This window comes from Stegodyphus dumicola, chromosome 4 (assembly GCF_044657685.1).
Source record: "Stegodyphus dumicola isolate Sdum_Otavi_A_Nest chromosome 4, ASM4465768v1".
NCBI lineage: Eukaryota > Metazoa > Arthropoda > Arachnida > Araneae > Eresidae > Stegodyphus > Stegodyphus dumicola.
Window position 1 is genome coordinate 68,173,951 of NC_140771.1, and position 24,159 is coordinate 68,198,109.

At 33.2% G+C, this 24,159-nt stretch overlaps 1 protein-coding gene across 2 annotated transcripts; it reads right to left on the reverse strand.

The window, feature by feature from the left end:
* Positions 1-1,584: 1,584 nt before the first annotated feature.
* LOC118204787 (uncharacterized) lies at positions 1,585-23,869 on the reverse strand. Of its 2 annotated transcripts, XM_085815036.1 has the most exons (3): positions 23,454-23,869; positions 6,378-6,411; positions 1,585-2,101 (listed from the first exon to the last, which is right to left on the reverse strand). In XM_085815036.1, exon 3 carries the CDS (start codon positions 2,092-2,094, stop codon positions 1,630-1,632), a length of 465 nt encoding a protein of 154 aa, XP_085671162.1. In that variant the 5' UTR covers positions 2,095-2,101; positions 6,378-6,411; positions 23,454-23,869; the 3' UTR covers positions 1,585-1,629. The 2 variants fall into 2 exon arrangements, with proteins under 2 accessions (XP_085671162.1, XP_085671161.1); XM_085815035.1 differs by lacking the exon at positions 6,378-6,411 and having other exon boundaries at positions 23,454-23,866.
* Between the last annotated feature and the right edge of the window lie 290 nt (positions 23,870-24,159).

Here is a 24,159-nt window from a genome sequence, read left to right on the forward strand (position 1 = left end):
TTTTAAGTCAATAAGTGTTTTCATATAATAGAATTGAACTATGAACTTCTGTAAGTCTGTGTAAGTTTTGTTTTTGCATGAGGAAAAGAGGGCCATTTGTCAGCTTTAGTTTTCCTCATGCAAATTTTGATCGGAGGTCAATCGGCGGTAAGTTAACGTGATTGCCGCTGATTGGCCAATGACGTCAAGATCGGCGGGTTGGCCGAGTATTATATATATATATATGTACGCCAGTATCGGCGAATGTGTGGTTATTATGAGTTAGCATAATGCTGGTATTCTTTCACTCAGATGATTTTAAATGTAAAGGCTACAGTGTTAGCTATTTTTTTTAATTTACGGAATAAAGCATGAATTTTATTTAGATTTGTCTTAGCTTTATTTAAGGGAAGCAAAATATCTCCACTGCCAACACAGATGAGCTCAAAATGATTATTATCTTCATTTTGATATATTGTTTGTGTTTATATGTATCACCATGATAAGAATATCAAGATTAGTATTTCCAGCATTTCTCATCCTTAAGTTGTAATGGATTACCAATGATGTTACACTTTTAAATGCTTCAAAATATGTTAAAAGTGGTGTTGTTGTCAAATGCTATTTCAATTCGTGTCAGAAATTATTTCTTGTATTTTGTTACCACATTAGTGCAATTAAGACATGTTAAGTGAATATGCAGGTGAAAAATATGCAACCTTACTTTGATTTGAAAAGAGATTTCAAAATTTTTGGATAAATTTTTGTATTTTTGTGACTTTATTCATAGTCAATACAGATATGCTGTCAGCAAATTTTCAAATACAATGCATAGAATTGCAATCTGAGATTCAGCTTAAAGAAAAATTTGACCATGTCTCTGTTGGACTTTTATAATCCATATCTACCTAGAGAGACAGATAAGCTTCATTACACACTCATATCTTATTCATGTTAACATTAGATAACACTAAGAATAAAATTAGACTAATACTAAGAGTAAAGTTAGAATTGGAATATCGGATGAACACCTTGAGAACTCCCTGAGAACAGCAACCACTTATCGAACCAGACATTGATGCATTATTTTTTCAAATTCAAAGTCAAATATCATACTAATGTTATTATTTCTTGTTACCTTTATAAATAAAATTTGAAATGTTATACATAAAATGTGAAATACAGTGTCAAAATAATCCTTTGTTGCTGTCATTATATTAAAAAAAATCATAAATTAATACAGTTTCTATTAAATACATTTTTATGATTTCAGCCATCATTAGTGTTAGGCAGTGCTGGCTTGCAATTATAAGTAACTTACTTAAACTAAAAATAAACAAACTATGAAAACATTCCAAGTGGGAGATAAAACTTGAGGAAAAAATAATGACCTTATTCCAGGGACCACCAGTTAGAGATACTGTTTTTTGAAATATTAGTCATCCATTTATGAAGGATGTCGATTTAAAAAAAGTCCTGTTGATTTAAAACAAAAGTATATTTATCACAGAGCAAAATTACATCATTTAATGATTCACTTTTACTTCATTTTCCGAAGAATTAGAAAAGTTTTTTTCCTCTATTCTTATTTTTTGCAACTACTACTTTCTTTTAAGCAAAATAGTTTTATTTAGAACTAAAATACATTTATCACACTATATTTTGACTTTCACTCTTATTGTGCTTCCTTTGTGAAAAATTAGAAGAGTGTTTCTTATCACTGTGTCTATGTCTTGAAGCTGTTTTCTCATTTCGATGAGGTGACTGTTTATTAGAATAATTTCTGAAATGCCTTTCTTTACTTTTTCCAGCATAATGTTTAGAAAAAGATTGTTTTGCAGTTTCTGATGTCCTCTTAGAACTTTTATCTTTTCCTTTCCATTCAGGATTAAATCTTCCTGTGTGGCTACTTTTAGAAGCATTGATTAACATATATTTCAGAAAACGTTTACTTGGAACATATTTCTGTGGCTTAGCCCAGCTATGGGCTCCAAACTGTTCTGCTCTCATTGATGCACATTTGGTATCCCTAAGAATCTCTTTCTTTGCTAACTCTAGTAATTCTTCTTCTGTAGTTACTCTGCATTCTAATTTGCCATTAGAGATGGACTCCATAGCTCCCCTATTTGAAAATAAATTTTAAAAAAATTGTAAAAAATGTATATTTTAAAAAATGAAAAAATTCATATATTATTTTATTACTGTTAACAGCTATCTATTTAGCATGGCCTGCTCTATTAATTAAACAGTGATTAAATACAATACCCGACACTGAAATTGCAACACCAAGTAGGAGTGGCCAGAAAGTAATGAAACTTGGTAAACAGAGACCAAAAGCAACGAATAATAAGTCATCTTTATTTTGGAATGTTATGCATAATACAGAGTGAGAACACAGTCAACTCAGTAGGTTGTAGGACCATCTTCAATGGCAATACCCGAAGCAGCAAGTCTAGGTACAGAGTCAATCAAACTACGAATGCTGTGCTGAGAAATGGCTCTCCATTCCCTGTCAAGGATTTGCCACAGTTTGTCTCCTGAACGCGGCAATGGCAGGGTCTGCAAATGTTTTATTGTTGGGCCATCATAGTGCCCTGAATATGAACTAGAGGTGACCTGGAATAATATGCAATTGCACTCCAAACCATGATGCCGCACAATGGGAAGTTCTACATTTGCTCCCAGACTGGACTTGTCTGCACATCGATGCCACACTCGTATGTGGCAACTATCATTGGAGAAAGAGAAGCATGACTCATCTGAGAACACGACCCTGTGCCATTCCGTCATCCAATCGCTCGAGCCTAGCACCACTGCAGACGAAGGCGTCTATGATGTGGGGTCAATGGCAGTCATCTTAACAAATGCCATGAGTGCAGGCCACTAGCCACCAGTTGACGCCAAATGGTTCTGGTCGATATGGGAACATCCAGGGTTCAAGGCACATGCTGCAGAATGGAGGTAGAAGTGGCTTGTGGGTGTGCCACTGCGTGTCGGCAGATACGTCAATCCATGCATGCTGACATCACTCTGGCTGCACCCATCAAACTTGCCACATTTTCTTGTTCCAATCGCTGTCGCCAGAGCCAGTGCATTGCGGACGTGTCCAGGTGTGTGTCAGTGGAGATTTGCCGTATGGACATACCTGCCCTTCTCTATCTGATCACCCTGCCCCTCATAAAATTGTCTGTCTGCCGGAACTGCCTCCATTGACAATGGCCAGGCATTTTCTGCTGTTACATGCATCCTCCGAGACAAGAACAAATTTGTTTTAAGATGATTTCCCTATCGGAAATGACAGAACAAAAATTGAATATTCTATAAGTTCCTTTTCTCATACCTTCTTCAACTTGTGCTGGACAACTGTGCATTTCACATCATTTGCATAACTCGGTGACATGTATCTATCCTGAAATTCCTTCTCCCTCCTTCTTGGTGCTGCATTTTCTGTCGGGTAGTGTAATATGCCAGAAACAAAACTAAATATGTCTTCAACATGTTGAAGAAATGAATTTAAGATAAACATGCTTGAGATATAAAAGAACTCTGGGTAGGCAACAAGAAATCACATCTACCGTAATTTCCGGAAGAAAGGTCGCATCAGCGTAAACGCTGCACTCGAGAAAAATGGCGGGAAAAAAATTAAAATTACACAGAAACGCCACATCAGCGTAAACGCCGCACTAGATTAAATTGCGCGTGACATCGTCGTGGGCTGTATAGATGCAAAAACTCAACCTAAGTCCTGATATATGACATACCAGTTAAGAAAAATGCATGAAATGAAACCATAACTCAAAAATAAATTAAAGGTAAGAAATGTATAGCTTCTGTGCCATTTAGAGACATTTTCAAAAATTTTCCGCTCCCTAATTAAAAACTATCCAACAAGTACTTGTACCCTAACTGATGGGATCTGTATTTGGCAGAATGCCAAGAAAAATCCATTCATGCTGAAGGGGAAATACGTCAGAGTTCATTATTGCGAGGCAGGTGGAGTCGTGTCCGCCTTTGAAAAAAATTCCAGAAAAGGCAGGGGTGGAAAGAGGATGGGTGCTGGAAGATTCATCGAATGGCAGAGGAGAGAGACTATTCAAACTGATGAGAATGTTGATTTGAAAGGGGGAAGAATGTTATTGTTCTGAGATCTCGTTTAGGGTGAATAAGGCATGTAGGTCCGTTCAAGGGAAAGAACGTAAACAAAATAACGTTCGCAAAAAGCAACTGAGTGGTCTTTTGTGTGGGAACAGCACCAATCTATGCACAATGACAAGGCCATCCAAACTATGTACAATGACCATCATAGGAAATATTTTATTTTTAGTGCACCTAAACGCCGCACCCGCTGAAAATTTAAGTTTTAAACACGTAAACGCCGCGGCGTTTCTTCCGGAAATTACAGTAATATTCATTAATTAAAATATGAAAAATCAAATTTTTTTAAGGTATTATGTTCTATTTATATCATTGATAGAACATAATACCTTAAAAAAAGATTCTATTACAGAAAAGGGTGTTCTTTCAGGATTGGCACGGAATATGAACACTGGTTACTGGTTTTCTGGTAACCCAGATTCAATTTTGCTTTCCTAATGTTATGGCAAGCATTTTTTTTTTTTTTTTTTTTTTTATGTTTCTTAAGTGTAATCTGATTAGAACTTCTTAGTTTAGTGATTGAGGCTACATGATTTGTAGTATGTGTATCATATAATACAAATCATGTATTTTGATCTTAGTCCATATTTTAAATTACTGAAATTCTGGCCTCCATTGATTGACTTTTGGTTTTTATTAGATAGCTGGTTTTAATTAATCATTGTCCCCTCATTCCACAAAGAAGTATGTCTGGTAAAATAAATACTAGTTTTTTTTTTTTTTTTTTTTTTTCATAATTTAGAGCAAAATGGTAAGAAAGCTATTATTGATTGGAGCAAGAATGAAGGTTTGATTAGTTCTTGGTATGAATATCCTGTCAGTACAAAACATATGCGTCTCGTTGAGTGTAAAGATCAATTGGATAGCTATGAATGTGTTTGTTGCGAGAAAGATGCCCAACACTAGCACCAACACCAACAACACCACTGAGGGCATGTGAAGCCAGATTAAGTAGAACTTTTGCGAGCACAGTAGTCATTGGATGGCGTTTTATATTCCTATTTTGCAAAGTTTATATGGTGTTGCTAGTACCAGGATCAGGAGAGGAAAATCCCTTTCAGGACATGATTTGAATTATGTATGTGCAGCAGTTATTCGATGCTGACAATAAGACATAATCATGAACACAGGAGGTGAGTACTTTTGTTGTTTTTGTAACATACATTTTTGGCATTGTTTTGAGTGATAGCCATCTTGGGAACATTACTTGTTGGCACCATTCTTGATGTTATAAAAATTGCCACAAATGTCAAGCGGTACCTAATTGTAAACTTTTACCTTATTAACATATTATATTAATAATTTGTTCTTAAAAGGAAAAACAAAGCCAACAGGGTTCTTCCACAATACTACTGAGAAACATGTGAACTGTTTTTCACTGTATTGTGAATACGGCAAAGCACACTAGGGCTATCTGCCTAAGAGGAGGGATGCCTTCGTGGAGGACTTTCTAAGGGAAACTGGCTCGTATACACATTACACATGGGGAAAACCACGAAAACGCCCATGCAGCCAGCCCGTTCGTGGGATTCGATTCTCGGACCAAACTACCAGTGTTCAGCGATTTTACCACTCGGCCGCTGGTGGGCCCTAATGAACCAAGAAACAATGTAGCATCAGAATTTTTCTGACGTAGACAGTCGTCTACTGAACATTATGTATTTCAATATAATGGTAGATTAACAAGACTATAATGAAAAGCCTGCAAAAAATAATAAAATAAAAAACAAAATAAAATATATTTCATTTTGAGAAGGATATGAACAGTACTAATATTATAGTATCTGCAATTGATTAAATAAATGTAAATTCTGCTAATATTCATACTAAAAAATGAAAAAAAAAAGCTTGTCTTAAAAAAAGAATTTAAGACACCTGTTAAAGGGTAAATATAACTAACAAATACAACTAATTTATCATCCACTCCTAAATTAACCTTTTAACAGATATAAAAATATGCTATAAGTAACATACATTCTATACCAGGGCTGGCCAAATTTAATGTCAGTAAGAGACGTATGTTGGAATTCAGGAAAATTCAAGAGCCACAACTAGATTTTCCAAAAGCCACGAGTCAATATTTACATCGTTTTAAAAGTAGTAATACAGTTATTAAATGAAAAGAAATATCTGATAACTTCATAAAAAGAAATGAGTTAATTACTTTCTTTTGGAGACTGAACAGTTTTAGTTTAACATATTTCATGCATACAGTTTATTTGCATAAGAGCTGTATTACTCACCTGCTTGAGCCACAGCTGTTCTAATACAGTCCTCCTAGAAATCATTGAAAAATAGCACCAAATACAGTCACAAAATGTACTGACAACAAAATTTATATTAATATACTTTTCTGGTATGTTGTAACTCATAACTATGACAGACATGCATTGCATACAGTGAGAAATACACCAACAAAAACAAACATGTAAACTTTTGAAAAACGATTTTATCTCAACCATTAAACTTCTCTTTCAAAGACATTATCAAGAACTGAATTTGCATATAACGTAACATACAGGGCGAGCACAAAAATAGTTCCTGATTTCAAAATGCCATGTGATAGTTACGGAAACATTTTGATGAAATTTTGCTCAAAGCTCAGTTAACTCAAATATGATTTTCACATACTTCTTTCCAGAACTGTTAGTTCTCACTTAAGCAATTACATGGCAGTGATGTCAAAAATGGCATTTACTTCACAAAGTAGCTGGTACAAGCTATAACTTGTGAAAATAAAGTGTTGTGATCCATATGCAGCTTTCCAGTGATAACCTGACAAACTAATGGAAGGATGAATTGAACCCAATGATCAGCATTTTTTGCAAGTGGTCCCTATAATCACTAGACTTAATCCCCATGTACAAGTTTAGTCTTTTGGGGCTGGTGAAGGGCAAGGTTCTATGTAACTATACTATCCACAATCCTAAATGATGAGAAAAGCATTGGTGCAGCTGTCAACTGCATTACACTAACACTTCAAAATGTATGATTGCAGCTAAATTGCTGTCTAGCTCTGACAATATTAAACTTGTATTCTTTTGAAATCAAAGATTATTTCTGTGCTCCTCCTGTAATACTAAAGAATATAATGTATACAAATTAAATTTATATAAAATTGCACTCTATCTGTCTAAAGGTTTGAGCTGGTTTTACAGAAAAATCATGCATTTGGGGACAACCGAGACATACCCTCTTCCCCAAGGGCACAAAATATCCCTCATTCATTATGACACTTTAAAATGAATAGTAAAAGAAAAAAAAAAACGTAGTTAAACATAATAAACCAAAATAAGCTAAGTGAAAATCAAAAATATAAAACATCCATGAAAAAAGAATCAGAAAGAACAATGAAAATAGAACCCTAGACAAATCTAAAGCAAATTGATATGATAGGTCTTAAAATTTTCAGCTAGTGACAAGCTAACAAAATACAAATCTAATACAAAATGCAAAAAAAAGTAAAAATTATAAATTGAAAAAAAAAAAAAAAAACTTTTTTTGCAAAAAAATTGAAGCACCACGAAGGACTTTTGCAATCATGACAAAGTTTAGTACGCAAAAACATCTTGAATGAACATGCAAATAATCAAGGTTTCAAGGCAAATGAACAGGAATTGCGATTATAACGCGCATTTCTAGTGCACAATTCGCAAAGTATAAAACCAGTAACAGAGGCGGAAAATTTATCGTTTTTTGTTGCCATCATTGTAATTCTGTAAAGAAGCAACTAAAGATGCGCTTACGATGATATCGAAGATCTTACAGATATCTAAGTGACTTTGAACATGGTCGCATTGTAGGGTTACTTGAAGCTGAGTGATTGTACCGAGCAATAGGCTGCTACACGCAGCGTACAGACAATGTTGTGCAACAATGGTTGCTACAAGGGAATTGCCAATGAAATGAAGGCTCTGGAAGGCCAAGGAGCACAAATGCGAGGCAAGATAGGATGATTGTTCGCCAGGCGCAAACCGCCTCAACAGTATAATTGTCGACTATTCAATGCAAGTAATATAATTTCATATAACAAGTTATAATAAAGATGTAATAGTATAATAAATAAAGGAGTAACATAATAAATGCAATCCATAATAGAGTAAAGCAAATATTATCGGTGCTCATAATTTGAATAAGTGATTAATTTCCAGCAAAAAGTATCATACATATTATATTTAAAATGTACATGCACTCAAATTACGGAAAATAAATACTGACTTTTCGCGATTATGAAGACATGACGCATTGGTAGTTAAATTGTCAGAAATATATTATAAACTTGCAAATCAAGTTACAAGAAAGCATACTCATGTTGATTTGGTGTGATCAAAGAGAGATAGGATTCAGCAACAGCAACATATAAAAAGGAAAAGATGAAAACTTTGGAAAGAAAAAATACTATTCTCGAAGACATTAGCACAATATATAAGGTATAATATGCAGAATACAGTAGAAACCCTGAAACTGAGAAACTCAGGAAAGAACTGCAGCAAAATGAAAGGAATTTTACAAGAGGACTTAGACAGCATTCTAGTTGAAATGGTGTAAATAACATATGAGAATAAAGAAATAATATATAGCCTGCTTAAAAATTTAGAAAATTACAAAAGAAAGAAATTCATTAGAGAAAATTCTCCAATCAAAATTTATGTAATAAGTTATGTTAATACTGTGAATACAATTATTTTATGGACTTTATTAGTAAACAACCACAATGTATGGCAATATAAAAATTTAAGAATCATTAATAAATACTAAGGCAGAGTGGGCAGAACCAATTAACCGTAATGGTAGAGGGATGATGCCCACGTACTCTATTCAATGCACTACAGCCATGTCTACAAATCCTGTGGTACCGTCCACCATCTCACAGCACTCGTCTGAGGCAGGGTTACGCTTACAGAGGCCTTTAACCCATTAGCCACTGGTGTTGCATTGACGCAACGGTCAAAATAAATGCGTATATAAATATAACTACCTAAAATATTTTATACCAGCAGATGATTTTATGTAGGGAATATTATGAAGATTAATTCTGTAAAAAAATATTTGCCTTCAATAATCATTTTGTTTATAATAATTAATCTCATAGTTTAAGCAAAATTTTCGACCAGGTATTTTTGCTGAAAATATTTAACGAAAGAATCGCCATCTTTATGAGTGATCTATTTTTAGTCAAGGTCACCATTTATCAGAACATTACATCAGTCAGATGTTTATATTTGTGTTGAGAAGAAAGGGAAAACAGGTGTTGCGTTGATGCAACGTCAGCAGAAAACGGGTAGTCAATCTCCTTTTCACTCATACCTTTCGATGTTCTGTTTCATGTTCTGGTTGTTTAAAAATGCCTAGAATGAGGTATCTTACATTAGAAGAAGCCTTCAAAGATTTTTTGATGAAGAAACAGATGATGATAATGTTAATAATGACCAGAATGAAACTGATATTGTTGTTGTTCCCCCAGAAATTGCAGAGGCTAGTGATGAAGAAGAAAGGAATGGCAATGTTTTAAATAATGATAATGATATTTTACCAAATGATACTGCTGTGGAAGTTGAAATTCACGTAAAAAGTAAGTTTCAGCCTTCTAAAAGCAGTTATAGTCATACTAAAAAGTTTAAAAAGCAGAAGACTGAAATCTTGAAGTGGATAAAAAAGTAACTGTTAGTTATGTCTCAGGAAGAACATGAAGAAAGAGATAGAAGAGAAATTATAAAAGACAAAACACAAGGTAAAATTAGTGCACATATTTTCGATTTTCTTTTTGGTTTAGACATTTACTCTCTTCTCATTGAACAGACAAATATATACGCTCAGGAAAAAAAAAAAATGCCCAGAATTTATTGCATCTGAAGCCTATATGAGAAGATTTATTGGAACATTATTGCTTACAGGATATCATTCTTTACCTCAAGAAAAAATGTATTGGTCTTTTGATAAGGACATTTCTGTTCCTGTTGTACGAGAATGGATATCACGTTTGCAGTACAGGAATATGAAGCAGAATTTGCATTTGACAATAGTCAAATTCACAATACTGATAAATTATATGAGGTGAGACCGTATCTAAACTTACTAAATATCACCACTTTTTACTACTGGAAATATAAAGTCTGTTTTAGATTTCAGACGTGAGAATGCATTATTCCTTTTACAAACTCTTATTGAGAGTGTAGAATTAGCCAGAAATATATCAGCAACAGGAAGACCTAGTAAATTCAGCATTCAAAAACCATTGCATGGAGATGGTAGACATTTTATCGTAAAGTCCGTTGATAAAAAATGACTTTGTTGTAAAGAGCACCATAGCCAGACTGTTTGTAGATGCAAAGTATTTAATGCTTACATCATGATTGTAATCAAGCTTTTCTTGCTTGAATCTTTCAAATGAAATAATATGTATTTGTAAAAGAAATACAATGTATATTTTAATATTAAATTAATTACAAGTGATTTGTAGATTTATAAAACATTATACAGCTAAAAAGTAATCCTGCGCTCCACTCAAAAGAAACATCACACGAGTACAATCCTACTCACTAAACATTTGTAGTCTTATTCCGCTGACGTTGCGTGAACGCAACACTCGCTTCTTCCACAGGTAAGAGCATTTTGTTTTTATTTTCAATGTAAATTTATGTTATAAAGGCTTAATTTAATATTTGTTATTATTTTCATGAGAAAAGAAACATTCCTTGTAGTTTTGGCGGTTAATGGGTTAAGACATTTGCCTTTGACTCCACAACATCGGCAGAGTTGTCTGGAGTGGTGTTGCAGCCCATCTGACTGGCACCGTACAGTGTTCAGCGATGAATCCCGCTTCACTCTTGAAGCAGATGACCTCCGTGCCTAGAGAGGACGGGGCCAGCGGTCCTAATTAGCCTTTGTTTTACAAAGGCATACAGCCAAATAACCCCTGGTGTGATGGTGTGGGGCACTATTTCTTATGACAGCAGGTCACCTTTAGTCATCCTCCGTACATCTTTAACAGCTACACTATATGTTGATACCATCCTGCGGCTGATTGCATTACCCTTCATGGTACATCATCCTGGGGTCATTTTCCAACAAGATAATGCCAGGCTACATACTGCTCGCATATCTCTGGACTGTCTCCATGCAGTTGATATTCTTCCTTGGCAAGGTCACCAGACCTTTCACGAATCAAGCATGTCTGGGGCATAGTAGGTCGCCAGATTCGGGCACCACAAAATATCGCAGATCTGGAGCGACAACTGATGAATGCCTGGCAGAATGTGTCACAGCATGACATTAGGAACCTCTACCACTCCTTGTCTCAATGAATTCAAGCATGCATTGCTGCCAGGGGCAGTTCGACCAACTACTAATTTGAATACTCAATGGGAGATTGTGAGCCGTGAACAGGTACTATGACCTTGATTTTTTAATCATTTTATTAGCTGTGTATGAGCTATACACACATTCAATTTCATAGAAAATAACCACTTCCTTTATGGTGCTTCGATTCTTTGCAAAAGAGTGTAAATACAAAGTGAAAGAGTATCAGAAATCTCAGAACACTGTGCAAAATTTTAAAACCTGCTGCTTTTAATAAGTCAAACAGCATCTGACAGAAAAGTTCTACACGGTTGTCAAAGCATTTTCTAAAAAAGGATCAGTTAGTTAGCAAGCAGCTTGACTATGAAATGATTTATTACAAATGTCTACAGTGGAGTCATTTCAAAATTTAGACTATACATTATATCATGCCACATTTCATAACATTGCCATACCATGTGTCATCCATGCCCTCAGGCAAGTAGTACTGGAGTGTGCTCAGGAGCTGTATCAGCTTAAAAAGTCTTACTACAGTAGTTACTTCTACCTTAATACATGCCAGCTCATAAACCCCATAAACTCAGCCTAGCAGTTAAATCTGATGGTATCTTCTCTGTCACTTTTCATTCTTCCTTACTATATATTTCAAACTTTAAACAATAAATCTTCTGCAGTACATCTCTCATTCTGCTAAAACTGATACCAAATATATAAAAGCTGAGAAAACATTGAACTATCTGGATAAATACTTAGTGGCGGAGAATAATTTCGGGCCAGTCAAGAAACTCGATTGATCAAATCGACACAGATGACTCGGCAAGACAGCCCAGTGCATGAGGGAACGTGCATAGAATCAATACTTTCACTCAAAAGTATACCTTCCAATGGCATACCAAATGCACAGATATGACAAAAAGCAGAATCTACTCTGGATAAAATATCAACTTTTAGAATAAGTCTGCTCACATATATTTGAAAACATTTCAATATACTGAGCCAGTAACGAACCATTTGCAGCTAAAAGGATTAGATTACACCCTAGTATATAGCATGGTTATGGAAGCTACAAGCCATTTCTAAAAACTTCAATTTAAAATTTAACACATCAAAATCGTTTGCAACAGATCGAAAAACTAGAAAGCCTGGGTTGTGATATAATTAAAGAATAAGAGTACCTGCTAGAAGATGCCAAAAGGTCAAACAAATGGACGATGAAGAATCATCCAACTATAATTTCAATTGCCCTATCAAACAATTCAAAGTTACTGCCTTTAATTTTATAATGGATAACACCATTTCATCGATATAAAGTAGGTTTAAAGAGCATAGGAAGTTGTAAGAAGACATATCAGTTCTCAATCCCCAAAAACTTTTCGAAGCCATTGTCGTCGAACACTTTCAAATATTTATCTATATTATCAGGGTACTATGAAGGTGTAACAATTGATGATCTTAAGGATGAATATCAAGACCTAGTAATTAAATGGGAAATGCTAAAATATTCAATTGAAAAATCATTATTTTGAATCTGATATAGTGTCAGAAGGAGAAAGTGCTCTATCTATTAATGAGCATTCATCCAAAGCTATATGCAACTTTTGAAAAACTTGCATCATGTGTGTATATAAATTACTCTTGAAATATAATTTATATAGTTATGCATACACCAATGTCTTTTTTGCTTATAAGTTTGTACCCCTATTTACAACACAAGTTGAATGCGAAAGAGCTTTTTCAAAATTAAAAATTGTAAAAAAGTAGATTAAGGAGTACTATGAAGCAAGCTAATTTGGAGTATTGATAAACACAGAGAAAGATATTTTGGCTAAAGCAAAAATTGAAGATATATAATGGAGGAAATAATTGCCCAGACACCTGAAATTAAAAAATATTTTAATTTCTAATTATGAATCAAATGCTGTTTTGTTTATGTAATTATTGAGCCACTGTTATTTATTGTTTGTAGTTTATTTGCATATATATATATTTGCATACATATATATATATATGAACCTAAAGCAATGTAGAGTTGAAAGTGAATTGGAGTCAAAGCAAGGCAATTCCTCAACAATATTAATATTTGTATCCTTGTATAAGAGGTTTAACACAACATCTAAAGAATTCAAAATAAAAATGATCATAATAGTACATACTCGAAAACTAAAAATTCAAAAAGGAAAATACTATATACAAGATAATAAAAATATAAAAATTAAACTCCCTTTATTGAAACTCTAATTCAGAACTCATCAAGGAAAAATGAATTAAAGCTTCGTAAAAGTTGATTAATATGCTCCAAAAACGTGTTCCATTCTCCTGGTTCATTTGAGATCAAAAACCAAAAAAAGAAACAAATTTCCATTACATTAATAAAACAAAAAAGAAAGTGAATCTCAAAATGTACATACATAATTTCTTGCTCAAATCCTATAATGTCTCTCTAATTTCCATTAAATTGTTAATTCAAATCTTTTCCTTCTCAGCAACTTCTTTGATACTTTCTTTATTATTCGTGGCAATATTTTTTGAATTTAAAATTGTACTACAGATTTTGTCATCTATAGTTGATTCATAATTCAGATTACCATCATCAAAATGGAAGGTTTTAGATATATTAAGCATTTTCTATTCTTTGCATATTCCATCAACTGAAAATTTCACATTTTTCTGCAATATCCACAAACCTTCAAATATAATGCTATAATTACCATCAAATACAGTAGACAGCCATAAACTATGGCAAGTATTTACAAAATATCTGCAAATGCATTCTCCCATGACTTACATTGCACTAAACAGCAAGTGTAATATTAAAATATATACTGCAATTAAAAAAAGAAAAAAAAGAAATTCACTATCTTGAAAATTGGTCAAGAATATGGGGCAGATGATGAAGAAAACATGAAATCATTTTGAGAATCAGAAACTACAAGGTGTAACTGCTCAGTAAGTCAGATACATTTTCCAACAAATGAAGCCAGTGATGAATCATGTCCTAAACATGTTCAATAGGAGAAAGGTCCGGCGACTGGGTTGTCATGCTAATTTCTTCCATGGGAGGAGGTGCTATGTTGCAGAGGAAATATGTAGCAACATATGCTGCATGAAGACAGGTACCAGCCCAACAACATAGGTACAACAGGTTGCAGGATATCATCGATGTAACACTGGCCAGTCAGACTGCTGTGCAGGATGACTAGAGGTCATAAGGTATTTTATGTTAATTAAACAATTTTTATTATTCAAAATTTTACTATAACTTCTCCATTACCCCTCAACAGGACGCAAATGAAATTAAAGAATATTTAAGGTGATGGTTTTTAGTGTTTTTGAACTTTTGGCAGAGGTGCTTATACCTTTTTTTATTACAGCCCAACTCTGCCAGTTAATATTTATGCATTAACCATTTCCTAGGCGGTGTTAAATTGTCCCTTTGAAGTTGAGCCAGTTTAGTTAAGCCAAATTTGTTTAGTCTCCAACTACGCTACTTTTAATTTGTAAATTCAAATTTATGATATTTTACTACCTGCAAGAGGTGAAGATGATTATACACTGCTGGCCATTAAAATTACACCACCATGAGGGAAAGTAAATATAAAAAAAAGGATACTTGTTGCCCATCTCTAATCTAAGAAAATAAGCCGTACCGCCAAAATTGGCACAACCGGCAATTTAAAAGAAACAAACTGAAAGATAACTGGATAAACACTACAACAGAATAAGGACTACTTATCCAAAAACTCATCCTCCATTGGAGATGTGTCGGCGCCGCCAACGGGTCATCTCGACCTTCATTCAGAATAGAAACCACCTATTTCTTAACATAAAATGACTAAATTGAACTCAAGACAACTGCTAACCTAAACAACAATTATAAAATACAAATATTGCCTAGCTTAACAAACAATAAGCATTTACAGTTTTCAGTAAATTATACATTGTATGTATACAAATTACATTATAATTTATGCAATTCAACTCAAAAATTTAAGCAATTAAACAAAAGGATCGAAATATACATAATTATTCAAATTGGTAATAATTTTTATAAATCCTAATTTAGCTTTATTATTGCTATATAGATATTTTTCATTATTTATAGATATATTTCGAAAATATTCTCCTCTAATTTCCTTCGTTAAGGCACAGTCCCAAATGTAATGTCCATTAGACGCTCCAGATACATCCTGACCACATCGGCAATGAATATCTTTCCCATGAAACCTTTTTAGATGTTCTGGAAATTGGCCATGTCCTGTTATCAATTGATTTAGCAATCTATTGTAACTTAATCTTTGCTCTTTGATAACAGGAAATATTTTATAAACCTTTCGTCCAGTTTTGTCATAATGCCATCTTTATCTGTCATACACCATGTGTGGAGAATCGTGTCATGTAGTACACTCCTAATATAATTAAGAGATAAAGGAACCGTGATATCAATATCTGTATTATAGCATGCTTCCTTAGCAGCAGAATCTGCTGCTTCATTTCCATGAATATTCGAATGTCCTTTTATCCAATTTATATGCAATTTCATTTTTGAATTAATATTGTGAATATAATTTCTGACTTTATCTACTTTTGCAGATAAACATTTTCTAGAATTAAGAGCTCTAAGGATGCTCTGGGAATCTGTGAACACCGAAATCTCCCAATTTGTAATATATTTCTCATTTTCTTCCTCATTAGCCCATCTTATGGCGTTTTCAAAGGCAATAAGTTCTGCATCAAAAATAGTTCAATTATTATTCAATCTTAATTTAGATTTATATACAAATTTATTATTTGCAAAAGCAACAAATGCTGCTCCAACATTTTTATCAATCACGGAGCCATCAGAGAATAATTCCAAACCAACACCAGTTGGAAGAAGTGTCTTCCAGGTAACCTCTTTAAATTGTGCCGGATGAAAATAAAACTTTTCTAATTTTGGATCAATTTCTCTATTAGAAATCTTCAGGTCACAATAATCTATATTCTTCTTCATATGAACAGCTTTATAAATCAGCGCTTCAGCTTCAGCTACTAAGTCTATAGGCGTAACCCCAGCTAAGACCTGTAGGCTGGTGGTAGAGACTGTTCTGTAGCATCCGTAATGGGTCCCATTGCAACCCTCTGAATCTGTAGCAATTTATTTCTCACCCTTTCCGTTCCAGTCCACCAAACGGGTAAGCCATACAAGATTATTCGTTCAATTCCTATATTGTATAATTCTTTTAAAATACTTTTACTTTCAAAAGAATCCATACATAATAATCTATTCATCTTATTCCTAATCTTAAAATTTTTTTCTTTCAATTTAGTTAAATGTGGCAACCAACTTAAATTTGTATCCAAAATTATACCTAAGTATTTAAGTGTTTTTTTGCTGCGGATTCTTTTTCCATTCCACGTCAATAAAGGTAATCTGATTAATTTTGAGCCTTTTGGGATTGTTATCATAGCCATTTTATCTTGACTAATATCCAGTTTATTTACTTTACACCAGTTATAAAGTTTATCTAGAGCATTCTTTGCTTTTTCTTCTATAATTAATCTATTACTTCCAGAAATCACCAACACAAAATCATCAGCATAAGCCTGCAAAAATACATCCTTTTCAAATTTCAATTGTAAGGCAGTATCAGCCACCAGGTTCAAAGTGTAGGACCTAAAACAGAACCCTGAGGAGCACCTTTATTATAATATTTCTCAATATTTATATTATTTCTTCTGTAAATAATTTTCGTATTATTTAGATAACTATTAATAATATTGAAGAGGTTTTGAGGACATTTTAAATCTAGAAGTCTTGATTTGATGCTGGGCCACCATAAGCTATTAAAGGCATTGCTAATGTCGATTGCAATCAAAGTAGTATGTAAATTCTTTATCTTATTAATTCTTATAGTGTCAATAATATTATTAATTGCCAAGATAGTATCTTTTCCTGGCGTAAATCTGTATTGATTTGCACTTAGTAGATTATTGCTACCAAGAAAATAAACAAGCCTATTGTTAATCAATTTATCGAGAACTTTACCCAAGGTGGGTAATAAACAAATCGGCCTGTAAGAAGCCGCTTGCTCAGGAGGTTTACCTTGTTTTAAAAGCAAAACCAATTTTCCAATCTTCCATGTCTCAGGAAAATGTCCCCGTTGAAAACAAATATTAAATAGATCGAAAATGAATTTCCTATTTACATAATAAAGTTCTTTATAAATTTCCAAAGGAATGTTATCATGACCGGGAGCTTTATTCATTTTCATACTCTCCAGAGCAGCAGAACATGTTATCATGACCGGGAGCTTTATTCATTTTCATACTCTCCAGAGCAGCAGAAAGCTCATCGGCAGTAAACAAAACATCATTAAAAGACTCCAAATCAACTTTTATTTTCCTTCGGATATCCCGATGTTCACTTTCATCCTCCTCTTCTTTATCTTCCATAAAGTGGAAGTTCATAATTTCCTTTATTGTATCTTTTATATTTTCTGTGTAAGTACCATTACTTTTACGGATAGCAGTAAAAGAGACAGGATTCATCTGCTTATCTGTGGCAATTTTAAAATGCGTGCCAAAGGGACTTTGCAGAGATAATTTATCCCAAATTTTAATCCAGTGATTTTCCTTTGCAATTCCAATGTTCTTTCTATATATTGCAAGATGTTTACAATAAATTTTTTTATAATTTAATCTATCTTCGCCACAAGAATTCTGAAATCTTCTTCTAGAAGCTCGAACTTTTTTCCTTTCAGTATTTAATCCATTATTCCACCATGGAGAATAGTTTTTCTTTTTTCCTGTATCGTTATAATTAAACCGAACATTTTCACATATGTCACATATGATTGAATTAATTTCATGTAATTGAGATTCTATATCTTCATTGATTTCAATGCCAGAAAAATTTTCAAACATAAGCTCCTTTAGAGCAATCCAGTTCAATCTCAACTTAATTTGGTTATTTTGTGTATCATCAATTATCACATTTCTAATCTCAAAATAAATATAATTATGATCACTAAGGCTAATTTTATCAGAAACTTGCCAATTACATATCTCAATGTCTTTAATCAATCTGGAAGCAGTAATATCAATCCATGAATTTCCTAATACTGAAGAGCATGTGGGAAAACTGTTTCTATTATTGTTTACAACAAAGTTATTTTCAAGCAGAAATTCTGCTAATTTTTTTCCCCTTGAATCCATGTGGTTTTGGCCCCACAATGGATGTTTACAATTGACATCACCATTTATTACTAATGAAGTATTTTTAAATCTATCAAACAAAGAAGATAAACAACGTAAATGCTGGATTTCTGCATGGAACTGTTAATCACAAATATAACTTTGTGGATCCCAACACGGGCATTCACACACAACATGTAGAGCGCATGTGGGGCTCAGCCAAATGGCGCAACAAAAAACAGAGAGGAACAGCCCGTCATCATCTTGACTCATACCTTATCGAATTTATATGGCGCCAAGCTCAAGTTGTTAATGGCGAAGACGGTTTTCAATCAGTGCTAAAAGCAATAGCCAAAAGATTTTTGCCAAAAAAAAAATTCTGCAACTTATTGAAATTCAAAACCGGAAGGGTTTAATTGCTATTTTACATTTTAAAACGAAATAATATAAAAAACTGTATTAAAAATTATCTGTAATTAATAAATGTACATTTTCTTTCTATTCATACTTTTTTACTCAAACTTACAAATCGCGCCAACCTGGTTGCGATAATACGTAAGTACCTAAAATACTTTGTTACTGAAGAAACAATTATTTTAGCATAAATTTGTACAATCAGTAACTTGGCTCCGTTGCTGCGCATTTGCTTGGCATGCATCTCAAACCTAAACATTCGACATAGATACATCCTTGATCTGACGCCAACCTGGTGAATCATTATTTATTGTACAGTACAAAGTCCGTAATCCGGACGTCCATTAGCCGGAATGATCTATAATCCAGACCTCAAAGCCACAAACTTACGCATGCACTTTTAATGTGTGCGTCTGTTACGCATGCACGTAAAGCATTTACCCATGCACACTTCTGATAGTGAAGAAAGTGACAGAGAAGTATTTCGATTCACAAGTTAGTCGGTATTCTCGACACAGCAATTACGGGACTTCAACAGCAACTTTGTAACTGAACAAGAAATTATCTCTGTTTATAGAATTAAAGAGAAAGTATTAGCACAAAAAACAAAGCAACTTAAATAACTTACATTGAAAGAGATGTTTAATAGAGTAAATAAATAAATATTAAGCTTTTTTTTTTTGTAAATTTTGATACCCTTTAGATCATATGCTCTTTATTTCATATTTTTAATTGTATAATTTCTGCATGCCATTTTGCCCGATTTAAATTGATGATCTATAATCCGGAAAAACTCCTAATCCGGAATCGCTGAAGTCCTGACGAGTCCGGATAACGGACTTTGTACTGTTCTTTCCTTTCATTACCGCATGTTTCTCAAAACATGACAACTTGAGAAATGACTCATATAGCCAGACCTAAACCATTTTTTATGCTAGTATTTGAATAACAAAGGAGTGTGGTAACCTTTTATGTTGACATTACGCTTGGCGATGATTACAGATTTCAGTTGCGCTAAAAAATGTTGACAAGGAAGAATTTTCCAAAAATTTCTTTCCATATGCTAAAATCAGATTTTGTTGATGATACTCAGAGACCCAAAGATTACATTTAGTGCTATTTGAATTAAGAATAACTGATTTGTTATTCGCATAAACTCAGAATCAGTGCCAGGGCTCGTATGGCCACGCCGAGTCGCAGAATTTAGGACCCACAGAGACTGCATCAAGTGGTAAGATATCTAGCGCCGGCCTTCAATAAAGCTTAAGTACATGTGGGAATTTATTTATCTGATAAGCCTTAAGCATGTTCTAGAAATAGACATAAGCATAATAAATAATTAATACAATTCAGAGTTAACTGTCTCAGTGCAGGATAGAAGCAAGATAAAATTTAACGGAACAACTTGTCGTTAGTCTGCAAGCAAGGATAGCTAAATTTGATGATCACAGCCACTAATTTTAAAGGTTTTCGGATATCGCAAAACAAAGGTGAAATTTTCCAGTTAATGGATTTTGTAAAGAAATGTGGAGTAGCAGTAATAAAATGAAGATGATATAAAGAAGTTTTTCATTGTGATGACAATACTTCTCAATCATCAATCAATTAATGAATGGAGAAATCTATAGTATAATTCTAGATCCAGAAAATACTGCGGCTAATCTTTGGAATATGGTAACAGGTAGTTTGGCGACATTTTGGCAAGGCGATAAAGGTTACTAGCTAGGACTTTAGCAGTGTACTTGGATAAAGTCAAGAGTGTGGGCAATGCCATTTTTGTGCAATTCTGAGATTTTTTTTAAAGTGAAAATAGGTCGGTATGTGGAATGGGTACCGTGTATGTGGAATTCTTAAAAACACGGCAAGCAATTTGCGATTCTGCACGTTCTCCCAATTTTGCACCTAATCTTCGTCATGATTAAGTACTTTTGTTCCATAAAAGTTCTATCATAAGCGTAATTCGGCTAGCAGATTGTTGGAAAAAAATGTTGAGTAAAAAAAAAAAAAGAGACTTCGTGAAAACAAAATGGCGTCCAAACAAAAACTAGCAGGCTACTGTAGCAGGGTTGGTCGCCAAATTTTCGCCAAGTTACCATAATCTAAAGATTAACAATATGGCTACCGATAGTGAAGAAAGTGACAGAGAAGGTACTGAAAACGAGAAAATTTCGATTGAAAAGTTAGTCAGAATTCTCAAAACAACAGTTACAAGACTTCAACAATGTAACCGAACAAGATCTCTGTCTACAGAATTAAAGAGAAAGTATTAGCTCAAAAACCGAAGTAACTAAAAATAACTTAACTTGAAAGAAATGTTTAATAAGGTAAACAAATAAATATTAAGCTTTTTTTTTTTTTTTTTTTTTTTTTTTGTAAATTTTTGATACCCTTTAAGATTGTAAACACTTCATTATTTCATAAATCGAGAATTTCATATTTTTAATTTTATAATTCTACATACCATCTTACTAGATTTCAACTCATGATCTATTATCCGGAAAAATTCCAAATCCGGAATCGCTGAAGTCCCGAGGAGTCCGGATTTCAGACTTTGTAGTGTATTTCTCTATTTTTTACTACAGTTTGACACAACAATATACATTCAACTAAGAAATAATATGAAAAGTATATTTTTTATTCATATGCGAATTGAATGCAGTTAAGTATTAGTTTCCTGTTAAATATCACCTATTTAAATTGAAAACATAATATAATTTTAATATAAGTAAAACTAAGAAAATAAGAATGTCAACAATGCACTCAAAATCATAACATAAAAGTTTAAGCTTAGGCAAAATCAACTCTGTGAGGAAAGAGTGCACTTCATGTGCTCTTGTTATGATTGCTAATACTCTAAGAAGCAAAAACAGAATACAGGTTACAGAATATTTAACAGCATTATTAACATAAAACCTTCATTTATTATTGCGAATTAAATCATGCTTAATCCTTTTTGGAATTTTTTCGAGGAAATAAGTGTTTAAGATTTACTTAATTTTTAATAATTAGTAATTTTTAATACAGATATTTTGAGTTTTTATGTATTTTTGCCTTGTCGTGAAGTGAGAACTGAATTAATTGAATGAGAAATACTGTATCGTCTGTAGAAAAACTGACTTTTTTTTTTTTTTTTTTTTTTTTTTTGTTTCCTTAATTTTTCCTATACAATTAATTACACACAACTTTGTTTAAACATAATAAAATTAAAAGAATACACTACTGTCAGAAGTTCCATAATTTTGAAACTATACACTTTATGTTTTAATCATTTTTGCATTTTAAGATAATATGCAGAAATTTAATTGAGAAACATTTCCAACAAAGCTTATCAATTAATGTATGCTAACATTATCAAATTTCAGCAAACTATTTCATTAAAGATTTGATTAATAGCTTTTAAAGAAATTTTGACTTGAATATAAAAAAAAGAGGGCATCGAGTATAAATAGGAACAAAAATGCAGGACCACAAATGGGTTTAGGAATTATGATCTCACTCACTCAGATAGAGTAAAAAATATGCCTTTCATCAGATTCTTTTTAGTCGTTATGCAATACTGTATTCTAGAATGTATTTATGAGCCACCAAATTAAAAAGCAAAGTAAATATTTAACATAATTATTTATCGCCAGTCTTTTCTTAAATTCAAAACTACATGCAGATGGCCATACCCAAGTCACTTTGTGGTAAATTAATTTCAATGATTAGGAAATATTTACTATACAAGCCTATATAAGAAATAAAAGCTCTTATAAAGAAATAATCCTGTAGAAAGAACAACAAAATACTCAAGATGCTGAAAAGATGCTTTTGCAGCATGCCTACTAAGAAAGATGTGGATGGCTGGGATTCTTGTTTCTGTTCAAGGCTTGTTTGTTTTTCATTATGTAATATCTTCCTTAAAAAAAATACTTGCTAGCTTTTTATATGATTAAAAATTTGCTATATGAACATCTGGAATTCATGTTTAAGGTTAAAAAATTACTTTACTATTTACACATGTAATCAATCTTTTTGTGAAAACTAAACGTTGTTCATATTTGACACCATCCAATCCATTCTACCGAAGCAGATGCATTTAACTGATGTCTAATCTTTGGAATATGGTAACAGGTAGTTTGGCGACATTTTAGTAAGGCGATAAAGGTTACTAGCAGTGTACATGGATAAAGTCAAGAGTGTGCGCAAAATTCGAAATGAAAATATCCATAAAAATTAAGAATCTTGAAGAATTGTGTTCAAAATGTATAAATATTTCACATAACATTTTTAATAAATCGTGAAAACATCTGCATTTGTAAATCTCAGATGTACCTTTAGTTAAAGGTTTGGATGTATCTTTTACCGAAATGTGCGGATGCATTAATAAATACACTGTATTAATAGATAGTCAAAACGCATTAATTCAACTTTATCAATCACTACCAACTTACAATTCCAATTCCTTTCATAAATTTCTGCAGTACAGACATAAGCAATATCCAATACGATAAAAACAATTCGTTGCGCTTCGTTTGTCAAACTTTCAGCTTAATCATAAGTTCGCGAAGAGGTTTGGGGATCTTCCTTCTCGCCTTCCTTTAAGTTGGGAGATATATAAACATTATACTCCGTGGCTACTACTATAGTGAATTTGAGTTTCAGAAAGCAGCGCCTCCTTTTACTCTGTATCACGTGAAGAACATCAGTAAAACAAAAAGACGAAAGTATATAAGTCAGATGGCCGCCATCAGTCGACGAAAATTTTGAGCTAGGATCGTTCCTACTACTATATCTATGTTTCTAAAGGCCCGTCTACACGTACCGATTTTATCACTAGCGGCTCAAAACAGGGATGGCTGTGAGCGGCTCCTTACGGAAGGCCTGTTATGCGCATGCTCACGGACATAGTGAAATGTATTTATTTTCAAATGATCATTGGGCTACTATATTTGGCTATTATGCGACACTTGGCGTTGTTTCTATCAATTATCGGAAAATTCGAATGTGAGAGTGGTTCCTTTTTCACTTTATATATAAATAATATTTTTCACACATATGATAACTGTTTTAAATGCTGAAAATGAAAGATCTGCTATTTAGACAGAGTTCATTGCGAACAATGAAAACTGAACAGTTAAATATTAAAATTCTTTCCGT

Excerpts from the sequence above, each read along its gene's own strand:
- LOC118204787 (XM_085815036.1), bottom strand. The coding sequence starts at position 2,094 with ATGGAGTCCATCTCTAATGGCAAATTAGAATGCAGAGTAACTACAGAA.